Source organism: Lethenteron reissneri, chromosome 21 (genome assembly GCF_015708825.2).
Source record: "Lethenteron reissneri isolate LAM-NWPU_2019-01 chromosome 21, ASM1570882v1, whole genome shotgun sequence".
In the NCBI taxonomy this organism is placed as follows: Eukaryota; Metazoa; Chordata; class Hyperoartia; order Petromyzontiformes; family Petromyzontidae; genus Lethenteron; species Lethenteron reissneri.
The window spans coordinates 1,899,074-1,919,702 of NC_083799.1; the positions used below are offsets into that span (position 1 = coordinate 1,899,074).

The window sequence follows — 20,629 nt, forward strand, 5'->3', positions numbered from 1 at the left end:
AGGCCCCATTGTTAGGAAGGGTAAGGGATTAACTAGGATTTACGCCTTGCACGCCGCACACTGATTAGCATATCAACAGCGCCCGGAACCGCCGTGCGCGGGCTCGAGGTGCACGAGCCCATTGTTCAGCGCAGCATCCCCTTTGAGGTAGGGAGGATAAATAGAGGGGCGCAGAGGGGAAATCGCTCTCTTCTCTCCAGGCCAGCGGACCAGCAGCAGCTCCAGCCAGCGACCCGGACGTCCGTGAGACGCATCGAGGTACGTTGTTAGCGCAGGGAGCAGCGAACCTCCGCGGGCGCCAAACAGGGAGTGGGGAGGTGAAGTAAGATAATAGCCGATAAATAGGGAATAGGTGCCGGTTTAGGGGAATAGGCCAGCCTCGTCGACTCACTGATTCAACATTAGTACCAGGTAATAAATCATTAATAGCGAAGCGTGGTCTCGCGTGATCTTGTCGTGCAGTGTGAGCGTGTGGGAACGCGTGTGGTACTGTGTGTGCGTAAGCTCGCGGCGTGCGTAATCGGCGTACCCCAGGTGCGCGATCATAACGTAAGCGGCCAGCAGGCGGCGAGCGCTGCGCAGAGCGGCGCAAGAGTGGGTATCGCGTGTGGAGCTGTATGCGTGTGCGCGCGCACGTTCATTACGTGTATAATACAGGTGCGCGATCCTAACGTGAGTGGTCGGTATTGAGTGAGTGCCGCGCAGAGCTGTGTGTGGGTGTGCGCGTACGTAATTAACCATGCCTATTACGCGGACCCGCGGGGGAGGGGAATCCTCGAGCGACGGCTCTCACCCCATGGGTGAAGAACCCAACAGCGGTTCGCCTAGTAGCGAGGGGGCGAGTAATGAGGTTAATAATGAGGTTAACCCGACCGTTAGCGGTACAGAGGGAGGGATCTCGGGGGCCAGCGACCCCGACAGGTACTAAGTAATATTTATGCTCTTCCAATGATTAATTTACCAAAATATATAAGTGTGTATATTATCCCAGTCATTGTTGCATCGCTATTGGATGAAGGCCTTATCACTCCGTGACCATCCCTCATTGTCCTGCAATGCACAATCCATTGAAATCCTGCACACGGTCAGATTTCATCACTCAATCTCTGCCAATGGTGTCCTCTAGGGGACATTCTCTCCGTTTGGTTGCCACGCCATCATGAATCTGAACCACCATTCCTTATAGTGATCTGTCCTGCCAAAACCCATTTTCATAAAGTCCATGTGTAGAGGTGGGGCATGCTTGGAATTACACACCTGGATTAGAGAACACACGCAAGTTAGAGATATAATGTAGCCTAATTGTTACCATATACAAAGAGTAAGAGAAGACTCCGACAATTTTGTACTTTATCTGCCCTTTCATCCATTTACCTTCAACTCCGTTAACTGCCGTTAAATAATAGGCTCGTGACTGTCCGTTGTTAACAAACAACGAGTTGTTCAGTGGTGCTGTTCGTATTTAAATGCAGCATCATGAGTCGCAGACTTTACCATATAGCCCCACGATTGCATAAAATGAGGCAATGTCTTCATGCGGATTGTGTACTATTACACTAACCCGGTCATATTTAGGTTCCGTCCCGGAACCCATTATAGCGCGTTGGTGGTGTTCATTCATCACCCCAACCCCCAGTGTATGTGTAGTCATGGCTTGTTTTTTCGTTTCTCTCTCTTTACACTTCTATTTCCATGTTACAGTCCAGGGATCTCTACTGCATTCAAGGATCGTGTTCCACTACGGAGAAATCACGTCGACTTTTGGCCGGTGATCGAGACTAACGACGGAATGGCAGCAAAAGGGTAAAAGCACTCCCAGGAACACCTCCACCATGGAGATGGAGCGATTAAATCAGTTCATGTGCGAGGTGGATGATGATTACATCGTCGGAACGTGAGAAATAGCAAATCATTGGGGAGACCTTCATCCAGCAGTGGTAAGATCATGACTGCCGACGATGACGTTTGTGATGCATGCATCGAATCGTGCGTCTGGGATTCACGATTCAAGCGCTGTTTGCACTACTCTACCCAGCGCGTTACACGGCGTTCGTACTGTAATGCCGCTCGAAACGCGATTCGCGAAATCAGTGCGGGCCTCTTGCCTAACGATTCTCGGCCACCGCCGATTCAGCCCTGTTCGCGTCACCCAATTGAACATTTCCGCTGCCGATCGCCGTTCTGAACGCCGCGGTTTGCGCGATCACCGTCGATTTCGGCAATCAGTGTTTGACTCGCGGCGAATAAAGTGCTGGGCCGTGCGGGTCTTTAGCCTGTACACGCGAGCGATATCGTCGATTACGTTCCCGTGGAGACGATCAAGGCGCCGCGCTCTGCCATGGCCTCGGGGTCGCGGCCGCGCGGGGCCCGGGCACCGAGCGGCACGGGGACCCGGGGCCGTGGGGCGGGGGCCGTGCGGGGCCGCAACCTCCTCGCCGTGCTCGGGTAAGCCAGGCGGCACGGCGGCGTCGACGAGTAACTAGCACCACGGACAGCGATTCGCGTTACCTCCGCGCGGCTGATGGGTGCCGATCGGCTGTGATGGGTTGGTTGATAACGGTTGACGAGCGCGAGTTGATGAGACAGAATGAGATGGGACAGTGAAGAGTAATACTAGGTGATGGAAAATGGGTAATGATGGAATTGATTGGCAAGGATGGGGGGACAATTCCTGATGACGATGGGAGACGATGATGAGCGGTGATAGGGAATGATGGGCGATGATGGAGCTGCGATGGGAGATGCCTGATAACAGAGACATTATTGGTTTTATGAGAAAAAAATGCAAACTCTTTTAACTCACGCAACATTTCTTCGAGAGAAAAAAAAAACAACGACTGTATGTGGAAACCCAGTTAAACGTGGCAAGTGCATTTTAGTGTGCAGTTGTGTGGTATGCTTGAAGTCACCAAAAGCAGCTGTAGAGAACGTGCATCTATTGTCCCATGATACGTTTTAGTATTGTATACCGTATATGACCAACGTCATTGTGTTTTTTAGGTTTACTGATTATATACTGAATATGACCAACGTCAATGGTTGTTTTTTTAGGTTTACTGATTATATACTGAATATAACCAACGTCAATGTGTGTTTTTTTAGGTTTACTGATTATATTCTGAATATGACCAACGTAAATGTGTGTTTTTTTCAGGTTTACTGTGAAAACTCTGATCGAGAGATCGAATTTTGAACCAGTAGACGAGAGCGTTGAAGAGTTTATCAATTTTGCAGCTGTACTGGAACAGTCACTAAATCACAACTTGAGAGGTAATTGTTACACGTACTGCATCTACACTGCTTAGTTACTGTGTTAAAAACAAACATATCGCAATGAATACTTTGGAAAAATGGCATCAATTGAAAAAAGGTTCATTGGGAAAATGTCCTTCAGCTTAGGCTGCACGGTGGCTCGATGGTAAGGTTTTGGGTTCAAATCCCAGTCAGGGGATATCAACAGTGATCCTATATCCTGGCCCCCATTTATGGGAATGTCGAATTAACGCCACTGGCTTTAGACTAATTTAAACAGAGATAGTATGACTTGAGAAAGTAAGTACCTGACTTTGGAATTTGTACGAATTTTATCTGCATTATCGTTTTCCAATTAAGCTTTCGATAAGTTATTACATTTGCGTAAATATTTTCTCTCTCATTGACTGTGACTTAATTGCATTTATATAAAAAAAAAAGCAAAGAGTAAATCGTAATCTGCGGCCTAACCCGAAACACACCGCTTCGAGCATATTAAATTCATGACCAGCGCCTTTTTGAGCAAAAAAGAAAACTGGACGTTTGTTGAGTTTCATTTTCATTACAAAAGTATAATCAAACATGAACGTCTCGTTTACCATGAACAACTTGTTAACAGCACCACAGCATAGCTACAGGCCTGGACGAACGTGTATGTAATGAAAGGGTTATTTTTGTGTGTGTATGTAGGTCACGTGACGTGGTTCGGCGTTGAGAACACGAGACATTTTTGGGATTACATACGAGAAGCGTGCTGGCGTGTCCCAAACAACTGCATCAGCAGCGTGCAGAGCATGGAGCAGCTCGCACTGTCAGCTGCCAAGGCTAGTGACACTCTCCTCGCCCTTTTACAAACTCTTCATATCACATTTACTATGTACACCTTTTAATAACCTTACACATTTGTCATGCAATGTACTGAGATTCAGAGGCACAGGAAGCTACAGACAAGCGGAAAGGAAGCCACCCGGTAAACATTCAACGTATGGATCAACGTTTTCCCAACGTTGGCCCAGTGTTCGATGTTTACCAAGCAAAACCGGCGCCAACAATTGCTGGAGAGGCAGATGCTTCGCCCCCGATGTTGAGCTAGGATGTCTCTCACATCGTTGGCCCCCAGGGGGCGCAAGCGTACCACTGCTTCCCCTGTGTGGGGGAACTCACGGGCTAAATCATCAGAACAAAGCGCCACATTCTTCAGTTAATTCAGAAAAGCCAATAAGTGTCTCCATCCTCAAACAAACATGGGGTGGGGCTCGCCGCCTGTTGCTCGCCCAGAACCGATGGTGGAAATCACACATTCATATGGCGGGGATGACAACAACAATTGAGCAACCACTGTTGACTGCACACAAAGTGGTAGTTATTTTGTTGAATCTGAAAGCATGTTTGGTAGATTCGACTGGCCATAGTCGGCCGAACGATCGATTGGGTTCAACCGCGCATGTCCTTGGTGCAGGGGCGAGCGTGGATCCGGGTGGCCCTCATGGAAAAGCGTCTCTCCGAGTACGTGTCGGCGGCGCTGAGGGAGGTGCACATTACAAGGTAGACAACGAGCCGCTGGAGCCACTGTGTCTCCCTGCTCACGTGAGGATTGCGGAAGTGCTCCTCCCACCTGGTGGCCTGAACCACGAGTGGAAATTGCACATTCCTATAGCCAGCCCCTATGGCCAGGTTAACCACTGTTAGAAAATACCACCTGACATAGTTGCATTTTAGTTTTATTGGAAGTTAGTGCTACCCCCCCCCCCCCCCCCACACATACACACACACATTATAACTGGTATTTTTGGCACAACATGCCAATGCTGCAAAATGACACTGTAAAATACTAATTTGGGATTACACATCGCAACATTGCCTCCTACTGTGAAATTACTGCGGGCTGTGTGAAACATATCAGTGCCTTCCTTTCTAATAGCCTTGTGCTATACGAATGGCACAACTGGCAAACATGGTTTATTATTGTGATAAAAAATGTGATTCCTTTTATTTACAGGAAGTTCTATCGGGAAGGGGCATTTCTGCTTGGGGAGGAGGGGGTCGTGCTGGCAGGGATGCTTCTCGGCCTCAACTCGATTGATTTTAGGTATTTGTTCGTCACTATCGCCGTTGGTGGGCCCGACAGTATTCTCTGTTTAACACGTAGGCTTTGGCGACCAATATGATCCATAATAGAGGTATTTTGGGTTAGATCGCATAAATATAAATGTGTCATACAACTCTGGCTGTCACCTGATTTAGACTGGTTGCAATTACTGGCTAAACGTCGTACTCGAATTGTAAATGCTGTGGGTTTACTCGACAACACACCGTGCAGTGTACGACTCCGAAGACAGTAACTGTAGAGGCACCTTTTTATTTATTTCACCTAACATTACACTCTTACACTTCGCTAACACAACCCTGACCGCCTAGCAACGCCGGTGCTGACGGACTAGATAGTTGGCTAACTATCGAGCAGTGGCGACGTCGAGCGATGACAAAGATGGCAGCGACGACGACGAGGACAACAACAACAAGACGACCCCGATTCCCACGGACAGCCCCGAGCTCCCTCTCTCACCTCCTTTTATCCTGCCAGCGGGGCCCGGCCACGCCCTGGCCACGCCCCCCTTCTGGAACCATCTAGCTGATTTGGGGTGTCGCAAGAATGATCCCTTCCACGACCCTTGGTCCAGTTATTTTCCCTTCCACGACCCTTGTCCCAGATCTTCCCTTTTGGGTGGATAGTTGCTACCTCTGGCCGCCAGTCGGCGCTGATACACTACACGAATAACGAATGGACATGTTTTGTTAATGTGACAAACCTTACTAATTGGCTGTGTCAGGTAGTGGCAGGTTTAACGACACATTTATATTTACACGATCTAACAAAAAAAAAAACCTCTATTATAGAGTATTTTCCATCAGCCAGCTTGGCCCAACATGCTTTCTTTATTGTAGGGAATATACATGTACGTCTTTTAATACAGTAAAATACGTGTACCAATGGATTTTCATTCATTATTCATTTATATGACGGGATGGGAGTCGTTTAAGACATTGAGACGAGTCAAGTAGAGAATAAAATTGTTCAATTCCTTCTCTTCACGTCCCTCATCTTACATTCTATAGGGTGGTCCAGATGTCTTGTGGCCCCCATTTAAATCTCTAAAACTTATTATTTTTAAAAAGTAACGTTTATTTTTTAACAGAAATGTATATACAAAGTAAAAACATCTTCGGGGTTAAATAATTGGTGGTCACAAGATATCAAATAAAACCTTGCTTATATAGCATAATTCGTTCATAAAATGCAATACAAAGTGCTTTACAAGATAAATTAAAAGCGACTGGCACAATTTAAACAACAATAAGATTAATATGTAAAAAATACTTAACATTATAATGAACTTAAAGTATAATAAAAAGCATAATAAGCACACAATCAGGCCATCCTAATTAAAAGCCAATCTAAAAAGGTATGTTTGAAGATGTCGTTTAAAAACATTCACTGATTCTAATGGGCCACCCTGTACATTGCTTTCCTGTGACATTCTGAAATTGCAAGTTGCTTTACCCTACCCTGGCATTTCATTCCTTGTATCCTGGTGTAATGGTTAGCACACTGGACTTGCAATCCAAAGTTCCCCGGCTGGATTGCACCTCACTGTGCGCCAGTTGATTAAATGAGGAAAGTTACTTAGAATGTCCCCCGCCGCCTCTGTGCATGCACACCAGTTTAAATGTGTACACCACAGTTAGGCTATTAGCAGGTTGTGCACGGTGGGGAAAAGGCATCAACACAGATCATTCCCCAAGGTGAACGTTTCATTGACCATAGTCCTTCTGTGTTTTGTAAATTGCCAGTTGGGGAACAAAACCCCAATAAGAACCTCAACAACATGAAATAGGTTGTCTGATTTAATGTAAACATTTGTGAACTAAATTGAATAATAATTTGTGGATTGACAAAGTGACTGTGGCAAATAATAGTATTTTTATTTTTGCTTAAAGTTTAGCTTAATGTATGACAATAACCACCCATCCTTATGAAGAAGCTGCTACTCTGTTTAATACATATATTATGGTGGCACGTTTAGTTTATTGGAACTTAAACGATGTTTACAAATATCAGTGTGGTTTTTGTCTTTCTTTAAAGCTTTTGTTTGAAAGGTGATGCAATGAAAACTAGTAAGCCAGCCGCGATCGACTACACCCCTTACTTGAGCTTTAAACAAAGGTGAGTGTCAGTAAGCATACACTCACGTGGATGTGCACATTGCCACGTGCATTTCTTTCTCTCGTCGGGGTCTCACTGAACGGCATTGAGATGCAAAGTGTAGTTCTGCACGAACATTTTAATCAGAATGCCGTCATGCAACAGCCACCTGTTGGTCATGTGACTGCGGTCACACGTTGTACTTGGCACTGTGCACGATGCAACTCACCTTTGCATTCCAAAGCAATCCCCTGTGCAAATGAACTTGCGTGACGATGGCGCGTGTTGTTGTGACAGCGTCTGCAGTGATGAGGACCTGACGACATTGGGAAGTGGCAGTGGAAGCACGTCTCTTGAAAATGAAATTTTCTCTGACGTCTGTAAAGAGGAGAAAGCCTGGTGTATGAAGTATCAAAAAATGGAAAAGAAAATCAATGTTATTTGTGAGCAAAAGGTAACCACAGTACAGTTTACATTCACTATGCATACATATAACAACATAAAATTCATTGGCGGACCATTGTTTCAACGCTGTGGGTACACATTACATTGTTTTATCCGAGACCAAGGTGCTCTGCAAACCCTCGGGCCACCTTAAGATATTTGTTCATGAAACCATCCAGATATACAAACACAGACAAAACTTTAATCGAGAAAATTGATTCAGATTTAGCCATCATTGGAAGGATGTGATAAACCGCGTCAAGTTTTAACTGCTATGATTTTCACTCACTCACCCGGTTGTCGTCGTCCTCTCACCTAACCGGTTGTCGTCGTCCGATCACGACTTGTACTACAAGTCCATTTACTTGCTAATTGCTCTTGCCCCACCCGTCCCTGCACACCACAAACCTCCCCCCCGTGCCTCCCGTCTCTGCACACCACAAACCCTCTTCCCTTTCCCTTGTAAACTCCCACAGCCAAACTCCTTCCCCCCCCTCTCCCCTTACCCCCCTTCCCTCTCCCCTTCAGTGCCTATATAAAGCCACAACAGCAGACCATTTTCTCACACCTGAAGACGGACGCTTGTGCTGCGACCGAAACGTCGTACTTTCTTTTATTCTATTATTTTTTCTATATACGTGACTTTACCGAAATAACCAGAGAGAATATTCATTGGAATTAAGTAGTAGCACTCATAACTGGTATTGGCCAAACATCCCAATGCTGAAAAATTACCTGCGAATTACTCAATTCGGATTACATATAGCAACATCGCCCCCTTCGGCAATAAATTGGTAGGACCCTCCTGAAATAGAGAGGGTTAAACAACAACAATAATAATGCTCATAATTGGTTGTTCTGAACCTATGGGGAAAACTAAATAAATCTTTCAACTGTGCACTGCCCACAAATTGGACCACAAGGAAATGATGGGGGGCACTGGCGGAGCCAAGGGGGGTGGCACGTGCCCCCCCAATGATCGATCGAAATCCCTAATTTCGATCGGATAATTGGGGTTTATTAGTAATAAATCGGCATTTTGCGACCCCCACTACCACTGTGCAGCATATTATTACGTGCCAGGGACTCTATGAGATGATAGGACAATAGTCTGAATCCATACTTGCCAATAAGTAACGGCAAAGTGGTTATAAGTGACTCACAGAATTGTGCGCAGTTGCGTATACAGTCCACGACTTCCCTGAAGGCATTCACCTTCAGCGAGCGCGATGCCGATCACACACGGGTCGAATTCGACCCTCGATCGATGGCTGCGCCATCGTCGCACACGCGTCGAATAAAAGCAAGGGACAAGTTCTTACTTACTAACAGCTCCTATAAATTTTCATTGCTGGCTCCGCCATTGGATGGGGGGAGTTAACCTCAGATTTGGATTTGAACATATCTGACAGTTGTGAGTTGAGTGCTTGCAACATAGTTAAGTATTTATTTTAAGGACAGATGTCACTTGATTCCATGGGTCTGCTGTCTGGACAATCATAAGGAAACTCATGGTGTGTGTATCTGCTGTGGCTGTAATCCAGTGGTTTGAGGTCAAAGTTGGTGATTAACACAGCTTTTCTCATGTGTATGAGACTCAGAGCCTGTTGGGTTCTTAGATGTTCTGCTGAGGACAGTGCAGTGATTAGGTTGGCTGCAACATCTGTACTGGTTTTCACTTTGATTTCCCAAAAACGTTCCAGTTTTATTTCACACTCAATACTGTCAATGCCAGGAAGTGGGCAAACAACATAATCAGAACATTTCAATTCTGCAGTCCAATCAAAAGCTTTGCATCATTGGCAGCGATGAACTCTGGGTAGTTGTCTTGTACGTGCAGGAGTTATTCATGAGTTGAGACCAAATTACTGGTACACTCACGTAATCCACACACAATTTAAATGTATGACATGGATAGAGACAGATCGTTGTATTTACGTGTGTGACCGTAGTAGCAATAATCGTTTGTCGCTTTGCCGTTTTGGTATCCAGTACGTTTATAACCAGGAAAAAAAAATGTCAATGAAAATTGATCCCTTTAGGGTTGGTGACCCCACCACTGAGTGGATGCAGGCAAACTCGAGTGTGTCCTTCAAACGTGCGTGGTGGAAAGTTTGTGATGTCTGGCTTATAAAAGGTCAAATATACTATGACTGAGTAAAAGTAAATATAATTTAATGGAATTGATCTTTGAGAGTTAATCTGAACACGTGCTCATAATTTAGGGCATCAAGTAAACATGACTACTGTGGGTGCATGTACTGGACTCTCACCTGGGGTCACACGAGGTTCTCCTGCATCTTGGCCCGTCATTAATACTACAAACACGCGATGGGTACCATGGTAGCCAAATCATTATTTCTTGAACTAATTATTTTTTCGAATGATAGTGATCATAAATATAATTTAGTTCTAACAACTTCATAAAATAGTAATAGGTTTTTACCCTTTCACCTGGTACAAAACTGACACCTTTATACAAGGGATCATGTTTGCAATAACCACAACACAAGCAGTCAAAATGCAAACAAAATAAAAAAAACTCTGATTATGATAATGATATGCACTGTCCTTGAAGTTGATTGGTCCACACCCGAGACAGCTTTTCTTAGAGCCTAGTCTCCATTGGTGTTGGACCAGATGACGCCAAAAGGCGTACAACTCAAAAACAGCGCACTATCAGAGTATTGATAGCTGTTGAAAGGGTAAAAACCTATTACTATATTTTGCCACTGGTAAAGGAGACCTCATAGTGTTAACTTCATAAAAGTAACAATCTTCGCATTCATAGGGTATTTTATTCCTCAGCATCTCAAAGCGCCCTACATCATGTCTCATTTAAACCATTTGGAGGGTACCCCCATTGGCAAGTGTCCCTGTGCGGCACAAGGTGTCTTTGGGTGGGCATTAGTCTGACAGTAGGTGGCAGGATAGTGGGGGCAGTCGCAAAAAAAGTAGTCGATTAAATTTTTTTGTCAGTTAATCAGCGGAATTAACGAATTTCCCCCAGCTGTGCTTTTTTTTTATAAACTCTAACTTATTCCTGAAAGCTCAACAACTACTGTAGCTAACGTTCACTTGTGCCGATTGCAATTCTATCTCATTGTTCACATAGATCTATCCTTGCATTCTCCTCGCCACATACTCAAGTGCATCACGGTGCTGTGTTCAACACACTCAAGATGTCTGTCAGTCACAACACTCTTTCCATGTCGCATCCGGTTGTTTTTTAGTTGTCTATCTAAAAACTTCATACGTATACAAGTGGAAAAACTGTCATGCAACTTATAAGAGTGATTACCACGGAAACCCACAGACTCGCTTTGCTGAAGCAGAGGACTTGCTTAGCTCAAGTGAATGCATGCACAAATAACACGTGGTGCTTCTCTCGTCTACCGCTCCCGTAGTCTGCTGTCATGTACTCATGGCCTCGGTCTTGTTACAGGCATACCTGGAGGAGCTTGTGCACCTGCGAGAGGCCCAGATAGAAGATCTTTCCATTCGACACCAAAATAACCTATTTCTCATGGAGGAAATGGGCTTAACGACTCGTGTGGAGGAGCAGCAGCTGCAGGTCATCACACGGGAGCTCCAGCAGCAGCTGTAAGCACGCGCACGCCTTGTGTGGGGTGCCGTGATGGCGAATTGTTAACTACATCACCTGTTCTACAGGAGGTTGTCGGTTCTATCCTGACCTTTGACGTTTGTATATACGGAGTTTGTGTGTCTCTCTCTTTCTCCCCGTGGTCACGTGTATTTTTCTAAGGGTCCTCCAGTTTTTCCCTCCACATTTAGAAACATGCGTTTATAGTATTTGGCTGCTATAAATGTCCACGTGATAAGCCACTTTGTTAAGCTATCATTTGTGGCCAGGTCGTTTCTGAAAAAGAGCTACTGTATATAGCTCAGTGGGCCTTACCTGTTGCAATAAATACAAATTTAGTTTTAGTTTAGTGTGGATCGTGACGCATCGAATGTCCGAGGGAAACAGCTGCCTTTTCTGGGGCTCGTATTTGATTTGCGCTATTAAACGCCCATGCAATCCTATTACGTCTTCGAACACAACGGGTACCCTGCTATGAACGAGCCGCACCGTGCATTGAAAACAATAATCATGAATGCTATACTATACGATGCGATGCCATGCATCAAGAGCAATCACGACATCGCACAGTGAATCGAGTGAGTCCAAGAGTCGCATAAGTGTTAACGAGTACAATCCGTCAGGTACTGTCTCAGTTGAACCAAATGTGGCCAGTAGGGGGCCGTTCTTAGACTCCAGGTAGCACGCTAAGCATGTTCAGTTACCACCGCTGGCTCTAAGCCTTCAATGGAGCACATCCCCACTTCGATGTGACTTTAGTCTGCAAATGGCGATACAGTAACGAAGCAAATTATTAATGTCTTATTTACTTTTTTCATTCGCTGTTTATGCTCACAATGACTCAAACACGATACCATACGGCTGTCCTGTTCTCTGTGTGAACACTGCGACAAAAACAGGGAGAAAACCCCCCGTAAAGTCGATGGGTCAGGTGAATCGTATACACCTCAAGTGTTTTAATCCACATTAAGCAGATTGAAAATAAAGCAAATTTCACCATTGGACACTGTTCACATTCTCAACCTGTACACACATACAAATTCCATTCTGTATGGGCTCAACTACATTGAATGAAGCATTGTGTTGCTCTAATCCCAGATAACCTCATATAAATATGTGTATAGTCGACCTAAATTATCTCCAAGGTCAATGTAAGAGTACACGTTCTATAGCAATGTCATTTATGTCTGTTTTTGACAGGAACTAGCAGCTAAGTAACATTTTCCCCTCGTTTACAACAAAAATAATAATAATCATACTCACATGTGGCTGGTAATCATCAGCTAATGTTGTCAATGGCACTGCCACTAGAATTGGTATGGTTATGGTAATTATCTGTGGACATGCCAATAAATACACCTGCCTACCAGTATTTTGTGCATTTGCAAAGGCTATTAGCTCTGAGTTGGTGGGAAATTGTGCCTAGCAGTGACAGCGTGGTATATGTATGTACCTGTATGTATGTTGACTTGTTTTGCACTATACGTAGCCAACCTCACATATCGGAGGTGCGGGGGATGGACAACAAACTAAACACAAAAAGCAGTTCTAAAGAAATCAGTTTTCTAACCTAGAATTAAACGTTCATAGCTCCAGTGACTTCCTAATATCGGAAGGAGGAGTGTTCCAAACGGTCGCAGAAACGATGCAGTGATCGTCTTTGTTCGATGGCTATCCAAAAGCTGCTGCGAGGATGACCGTAAAAATATGAGAGTGGCATATGCATCATGGGCACCACATGTTTGTTCCATATACGTGGAAGCCCTCTTCTCTTGACTCATGCCTTCATCATTATTTGCTGTGATTGTGCTTGTTTCCTGAAAGGCTCACTGAATCTCGACTCTGTATTATCAGGGTCCTGCCATGGTTTATTTTTTATCAGTAGAGGGCGATGTTGCTATGTAATTCGCAGGTACATTTTTAGTATTGGGATGTTTTTACCAATTCCAGTGATGTACGGTTATTGTAACATACGTATAAGGGAGGAGACCGCAGAAACCTGGAGAAAAGCAATGCGGAACAGGGGGAGAACCATGCACGCTCCACACGGAGTCAAGAATCGAACCCAAGCCCTTTTTTCCCACGAGACACAAATAGTTACCACTGTGTAACCCTGCCGTCCAGTATGGCATTCACTCAAATTCCCTTAACCGCCCGTTATGGAGTGTGCAGAGTTTGTCACGGCTGAGGGAATGTACAGCCGAGTTCGAACTTTGGGTCATACCGAGCGTACTGCGAGCGGTGTTTATGCCGAGATGTGCGTTGCTCCACACGCGCCGTCGTACTGCCCGTGACGCAAGATTGTGCCCAAAAAAATGAAAACGCACACGGGGGTACCCGCCACCCGCAGCAAGGCTACGTTGCCCCGGCAAGGGGTCGCGCCCTCCTTCTCGCTTCTATGGATATAAGTGGGTGATGTAAGGCGAGCGCCACGGAGTTATTTGGTTTTTATATTTGTCCAGCTGAACTCTACTCCGTCTAAACCATCGGGATTAGTTTTGATGAGCAATGACCCATTTGGACTGTCTCATAAAAGCATACATGTTCTAATGTTCTGATGCTTTTTGCTCACGGTGACCCGTCAAGACCCAGACATTATTCGAGGCCGAGTGTACATACCTTTATAAAAGTCTCGCTTGTGTGAATGTACCACACATTAAATACACTTTTCCGTGTTTCACTATCCTTGTCATAATATCTCAATTCTGATTTTTTTTTTTGCAATTTACTATTTTGGGATTACACTTATCAACACTGTGCCTCTTGCGAATACTTGTCAGGGCCCTTCTGAAAAAGAGTCTTGTGAACTCAGTAAGGCTAAAACTTAACAAAAAACTTAACCTTTTTACCAGGTAAGGTCCACTGAGCTATATAGCTATTTTTAGAAGCACCCTGGCCACAAATTATAGCTCAAAGAAGTGGATTATCATGTGGAACTTTATAGCAGCCAAATGCTCTAAATGTATCTTTATAAATGTGGAGAGAAAAACTGGAGGACCCGGAGAAAACCGACGCGATTGCAGGGAGAACATGCAAACTCTAAATATACAGGCGTCGGGGTCGGAATCTAACCCACGACTTCCTGTATACCAGGCAAAGTAGTTAACATTTAGCCACCGTATTCAGACTTACCTGGGTAAATAAGCTTTATAATAAATACACATTTCGATTTAAAGCTTTCGTGACTGCAGGGATTCATCTTCTTGGTTCTTTCGGTAAAGTCACGGCGACAGCGCCTCGACAGACCTGTCTTCACCTGAGGACGGCTACTTGTGTTGTGGCCGAAACGTCGTGAGAATTATTTTATTATGTTTAATTTTTATTGTTTGATTACTTCCCTTCTACGTGACTTTACCGAAAGAACCAAGAAAATAAATACACAGTGTATAACTGTGGCACACACTAAGCCATCATACTGTAAACCACGAAGGTGCACAGAAGCTGTTTTCTGTTGTTATTTTGTTGTAGGGCCAAAGCGAAGCTCCAGGATCAGTGTTCGAGACAAGATCTCACCAACTTCTTTACATCTCAGTGCTTTTCCCCCCCCTCCTGGACTGTGGAAAATGTGGCGATGAACACCATGATTTTTCAAAGAGAGCATACAAGGTGAGGTGATGAGAAAAAGTGAATAGTGTAGTAAAGGCAGTTGGGAATTCTCTAACACAGATTGAGTCACTGATTACGTCATCAACTAAATTGTCAGCTAGTACACCGAGATATATTATGCGTTGCTGTGGAGCATTGTGGGAAAAAATCTAATATAAACGGAAGTCCGCTCTCTCTTCATATACAAAGCAAAAACATATCTGAGTCCATCAGTTTATTGGCTTTCCACACCAACATTATCAAGTGTAACTTGTTTAAGAACGGATACCGTGGACTGGTTTAGACCCCGTGGGTCTCATCAGGAGAGTTAGGCTTATGAAACAAACGCTGCGGCTGGATCACCAGATGTTAAATATTCTGTTATTTGCTTTTAGCCATAATGATCCACGACAATCCATAATACATTTGAGTATGGAGTGTTCTTTGCATTTCCATCTGGTAATCCAGTGATTATTGCTGCCAGAAATGCAGTTTTTTTTGCATACTTATACATACTCCTTGTAAGATGTAACTATAAATGCACGCATAAAATGACCTGAAAGCCTCCAAATGCATTCTGAATAACCTGGTGTAGTGTATAGCATTACGAAATGGGTGACCTGAGTTTGATTCTTGTCCGTGGCTGATATCGGTGGTGACTAGTGAGCAATGTGTGAACTGGTCTTGGGCCACCTTTTCACCAGACTCCATTGATCAGAATAGTAAAGTATGGTATGGTAAAACAACCCCCATGAGCAACATGGCATGGGAAGGGCTTCATACAGCAGTGGTTTGACAAAGGACTGTTCTTTATTATGTAACCTGAAATAGATGACAGGGTAATCTCTAAATGTAACACTATCTTCCACAATGTATTTGGCATCTAAACACAGTGGAGCAGTAGGAACACGTTGTGCCTCACAGCAAGAAGGTCCTTAGTTCGATTCCCGATGTAGGTGCCTTTCCGTGTGGAGTTTGTATGGTCTCCCCTGGTTCTAAACGGGGTTTCTCCAGGTTTTGCAGCTAAACACAACAATGTAACTGAAAAATTACGAACAAATTATCTGTACATTACCTTATTAAGAATACACAGCAGCAACATCGCCCCCGACTGCAAAAACTTGGCAGGATCCCCCTGAAATAAGAGTCTTGAGACTCAGTGAAGCTTTCCTGGGGAAGCATTCATAAGAGTCAAATATCTCTATTGAATTCTTATAATTTAGTTATATTGTTTCTTATTAATGTGACCTGGATTGCTTATAGAAAAACGTGGGTTGATTGGTGGAAAAATACACTGAACGAATATGAGCAATTAAAACAGGTCTTGCTTAGGTTGGAGTTTTCATTCGCATTGAGGGTATATGTATCTCATAATTTGATGAAGTTGTCTTGCAATGCAACAGTCACATTACACAATGCATCTGCAGTGGGTGGGTTGCGAATAAGTGAATGTACTGAGGTTATTACAAATATAAAGTGTGATTCCTATACTCAATAAACCACAAACATCCCAAAAATTAGCTCTGCAAATAGCAATTTACATCAAGCATTAGAGATCCGTGAATGATATATTTATGTATACGGGCAGTCCTCGACTTACTAACGATTTTCGTTCCTGAGACCCGTTCGTAAGTAAACCCGTTTATAAGTCAGGTGTTCGTAAGTCAATGACTGCCTGTACATGTCATTCCAGAAGTCTTCCGAGTCTGGAGAATCTCTCAGGAGATAGTAGCCCCTTCTCTCTTCACGGGGACACCTCCCACTCGCAACTGGATTCCGAAGCAAATTCTGCTGCTAACTGGAAGCAAATGGGTAAGTTAAGATTGTGGTGGGGGAAGGGATTACTTTGTATATTATATATTATATCAGTTGTATGTAAATCACATAACCCTTCTACTGCAAAATAATGTAACTGGACTATTTAAATTTATATTGTTTGAGTCCCACTGTATATAACATGTTCATGCATTAATGTCTCACAAGTGTTACTCTTTTTGAATTACAAAAGAAATGCTTTCATTTCTACGTTTCATGAGCATAATTTTTTGCCAGTTTGCCAGGTGGGAGGGTGGGGCACAAACTCGTGCCACAAATCAATGGCAGCCAATCGCAAGTTAGCGGCAGGGCGCTGGGATTCTACCAGGGAATCGTGACATCACAATGTAATCCCCGCCCATGGACAGAGCTGATCAGGAAAGACTGAGTCATCTGAAATGCATGCACACGTACATTTGCTTCTAATGGATTCGCTTCCAGCAGAGATATTCCAAAAGTGTGCCATTGCCTCGCTTGTTGCTCAACTCACTCGGCAGCGTGCCAAGGCGGATTTGAGAGTTGTAAAAAAAAGTAAAGCAGCCGTGCATCAATAGATATACCCCCAGACAGATCCACATCTCAATCAAGGTTACTGTCAAAGGATTGGTGACGGCTAATTCCGTTTGATGCCACCGCACGTAGTTTACAGCAACCTCTGATGTCCACCATAACAGTCCCATCATGAAGCTTCGTGTCTTCTCATTGTCTCAAGTCGCTTGGTATCCTCTATTCTGCACATTTAAACTTCCCTTTATCAATTACAATCAATGCTTTATTCAATGTCTAAACGAACTAGCTCACCTTACCGTAGTTAATAGCATCCTGCACATGCTCTTTGTGTGTAAGGACTCTCCCAACCAATACGATTACTCCGACATTACTATCGTATTCAACTCTCAGCCCTCAATGCTAAAGCTGACCTCTCTATGCTCCCAGAGGGTTCGTGTAGTCCAACTGTGATGGATTCATTTGAACAATTCTGGAATATTCTTTGGTTCTTTCGGTAAAGTCACGTATAAAGATAAAATCATAAATTAAATACTAGCATACGACGTTTCGATTGCAACACAAGCAATCTTCATCAGGTATAAATTAAATAGAAACACAAATCTAGTATACTTACATTACACTTCTAAGTATACTAGATTTGTGTTTCTATTTCATTTATACCTGATGAAGATTGCTTGTATTGCAATCGAAACGTTGTATGCTAGTATTTAAATTTATTATTTTATCTTTAGACGTGACTTTACCGAAATAACCAAAGAATAATACCTGCAGTCACGAAAGCTCCAAATTAAGTTTGAATTCTGGAATAAACATATTCCACAGTGCCAGACCCCATTCCCGAACGTGTTCAGTCAACCCATGCTGTGCAGTGCACACTTTTGAGCACAGTCTCATGCACCACTCCCACACTTGCAGTGTAGGGAAATGCCAGATACTATGTAGTTTTTCCGACATTGCCAAGACTGACGTAGACGGTTTGTGTTTGTATCTGCAAATTGTGCAGACGTGCACAATGTGACCTTACACGACTAAATCCAGGTGTTGGAGGTTGTTTACCCCACTTGGACATGCTTAAAATAGAATTCAGCCTTGTCAAAACCAACACTGAGCCATACAAATGTTTAAATGATCTGACCCGAGATAATGGGATCAGAGAGTATGGACAATGGGTCGCCGTTCGGGATGACTGTACACGTCATCGCCAAAGTCACGTAACACAGATTAATCACATCAGAACATTGTAGTGCTGATGGGCATTGCATGTGGTTGTCATGGTTAATGACATTGCATTTTAATAGTTTTGTATTTTTGGGTTATTACTGCGGGTATTAGCCGTAAATATATGCGCTATCTGCTACACAATGGCAATTCAAGATCCTGTGACGTGGTTTGCAAGAGCAGGCCATTGTGTGCTGGCATCTTGGTCCAAATATGAGAAAGGAAAAACCATACTCTCACAAATAACTCGTTTGGGAAATACATATCAATCATTGGCATCCCCTGTGAAAACTTGTCAGGACCCTCCGGAATAAGAGTGATGAGACTCGGTGAGGCTTTCTTTTGTAAACAAGCGTAATATTGTGGAAATTTGATATATGACCCATGTTTAAACAGTTTTGTATGAAAGTTCACATTGAACCAGTTTAAAATACGTAAAGAACATTTGTTTGTCTAGCTAATTGTTATGCTGTATTTCAAGTAATTCATGTCTGTTTAAAGCTCTTAATGCATAACGTAACACATACAATAAATTATCTCTAAAATAAGTATGAGATATATTTCAAATGGTAAAATGTTGATTTAAAATAGGTACATTCTTAACAGTTGTTTCCAAACAGTGAAATTAGCTACGCATGATACAATTATCTGTCTCAACCACCTCAATGTAAAATTATAGGCGCTACTCTACATCAACATGAGCCATGCACAGAATAAGTGAAATTATCTTCCTATTGACTGTACGGTTGTTATTAGCGATCATTGTAACTTTATGCTATTCGTGCAGATGAAACTCCCTCTTTGCTGGGATTGTGCGGATCACTGTCATCGCTTACAAGCTACAAGTCTCTGACGAGCCTGAAGTCAGCAGATGAACCTCCCAGCCCTGCACAAGAAGGCCTTTTATAAACAGATTGTATTCTAAATTGTGCATTTGCAATGCCACAAGCGCTTGTTGCTGTTATTTTCAATGCGTCACTTTTTAAATACTATTAATACAACTTGACCAGGATACTGAAGTTGTTGGATTAAGATAACGGTTAAAAGGCTGCTTTTATATGTTCTAGGTTTATGGTAAAAAAGAAAATGCATGGCAATAATACTCACATTCAAAATAATTACATATGTAAACCTACAAATAAGCAAGCGACCATGTTAGGTAATTTAGTGTAATATAATCAAGTCAGAATATCAGGAAAGGTAGAGGCTGCTGCCATAAAATTCCAATTCGTTATGAGGCCTAAAGAATGGACTCACAATAGGGTTGCGAGTATAAATCCTTTTTGAGGGTGACTCCGTCCATCATTCTTATTGGGTTGATAAAATACCTACTACTCTGTGGAAAAGCCAACAGTGGTTACCCTATGGAGACACCCTCCACTGCCATATGAATGTGCATTTTTTTCACCACTTGTTCAGGGCTGTAAAGCGGAGAAGAGCACCATCTCAAAGCTTATTTGAGTAGACATCACTTTGACTTCATGACTTAGAATTAGTGTCTATTTAAAGTGAACTATCATACAACATTACAACGTGTAAAGCAAGACTGCATATGACAAATTTTAGTATGTGGTAGTAGCTGCTTCTTTTGCTTCATTATCCAATGCTGTATATTTACTTGGATGTAACTCTACCAAAACAATAAAAAAAATACTGGCTGCCAATTTATTTTTTGTATCACTGAATGTCATGCTATTGCCTCTGCCCTACGTAACTTGTACTTACGGCACACATTGATGCATGTGTAGGAGTGATTGTCACTCACCATTCAACAGCCCTGCAGTTCCACTTACTGTCAATAGGGTGCAGAGGCGTTTCCTCGCCAGGGCAAATGCCATGGGCCAGAGAGAGGCCAATGGTGGATCCTGGTAAACGGATCCGAGGACACATTCCCTGGGCCCCCGGCTGGGGGGGGACCGGGGGAATGATGTCACCTTCCAGGATGGCCCAGAAGGTTCCAGAAGGAAGGCGTGGCCAGGGCGGAGCTGGCCACGAAC

At 43.6% G+C, this 20,629-nt stretch overlaps 1 protein-coding gene across 9 annotated transcripts; it reads left to right on the top strand.

The window, feature by feature from the left end:
- The first annotated feature begins 579 nt into the window (after positions 1 to 579).
- On the top strand, positions 580 to 20,341 carry LOC133345019 (RUN domain-containing protein 3B-like). Of its 9 annotated transcripts, none has more exons than XM_061555383.1 (12): positions 580 to 657; positions 1,702 to 1,803; positions 3,155 to 3,270; positions 3,943 to 4,076; positions 4,712 to 4,797; positions 5,252 to 5,341; positions 7,397 to 7,477; positions 7,754 to 7,910; positions 11,346 to 11,503; positions 14,973 to 15,110; positions 16,783 to 16,901; positions 19,420 to 20,331. In XM_061555383.1, exons 2-12 carry the CDS (start codon positions 1,790 to 1,792, stop codon positions 19,539 to 19,541), a joined length of 1,215 nt encoding a protein of 404 aa, XP_061411367.1. In that variant the 5' UTR covers positions 580 to 657; positions 1,702 to 1,789; the 3' UTR covers positions 19,542 to 20,331. The 9 variants fall into 9 exon arrangements, with proteins under 9 accessions (XP_061411367.1, XP_061411365.1, XP_061411364.1 ...); XM_061555376.1 differs by lacking the exon at positions 580 to 657 and adding an exon at positions 759 to 921 and having other exon boundaries at positions 16,786 to 16,901; positions 19,420 to 20,339; XM_061555378.1 differs by lacking the exons at positions 580 to 657; positions 19,420 to 20,331 and adding exons at positions 759 to 921; positions 17,142 to 17,930.
- The last annotated feature ends 288 nt before the right edge of the window (positions 20,342 to 20,629 follow it).

What these genes read in the sequence shown, in the direction of transcription:
- LOC133345019 (XM_061555377.1), top strand. Translation starts at nt 1,535, where the DNA reads ATGCGGATTGTGTACTATTACACTAACCCGGTCATATTTAGGTTCCGT. An exon ending in ACTAAATCACAACTTGAGAG is followed by an intron (nt 3,271 to 3,942) that starts GTAATTGTTACA and finishes GTGTGTATGTAG; the next exon opens with GTCACGTGACGTGGTTCGGC. An exon ending in TACTTGAGCTTTAAACAAAG is followed by an intron (nt 7,478 to 7,753) that starts GTGAGTGTCAGT and finishes TTGTTGTGACAG; the next exon opens with CGTCTGCAGTGATGAGGACC.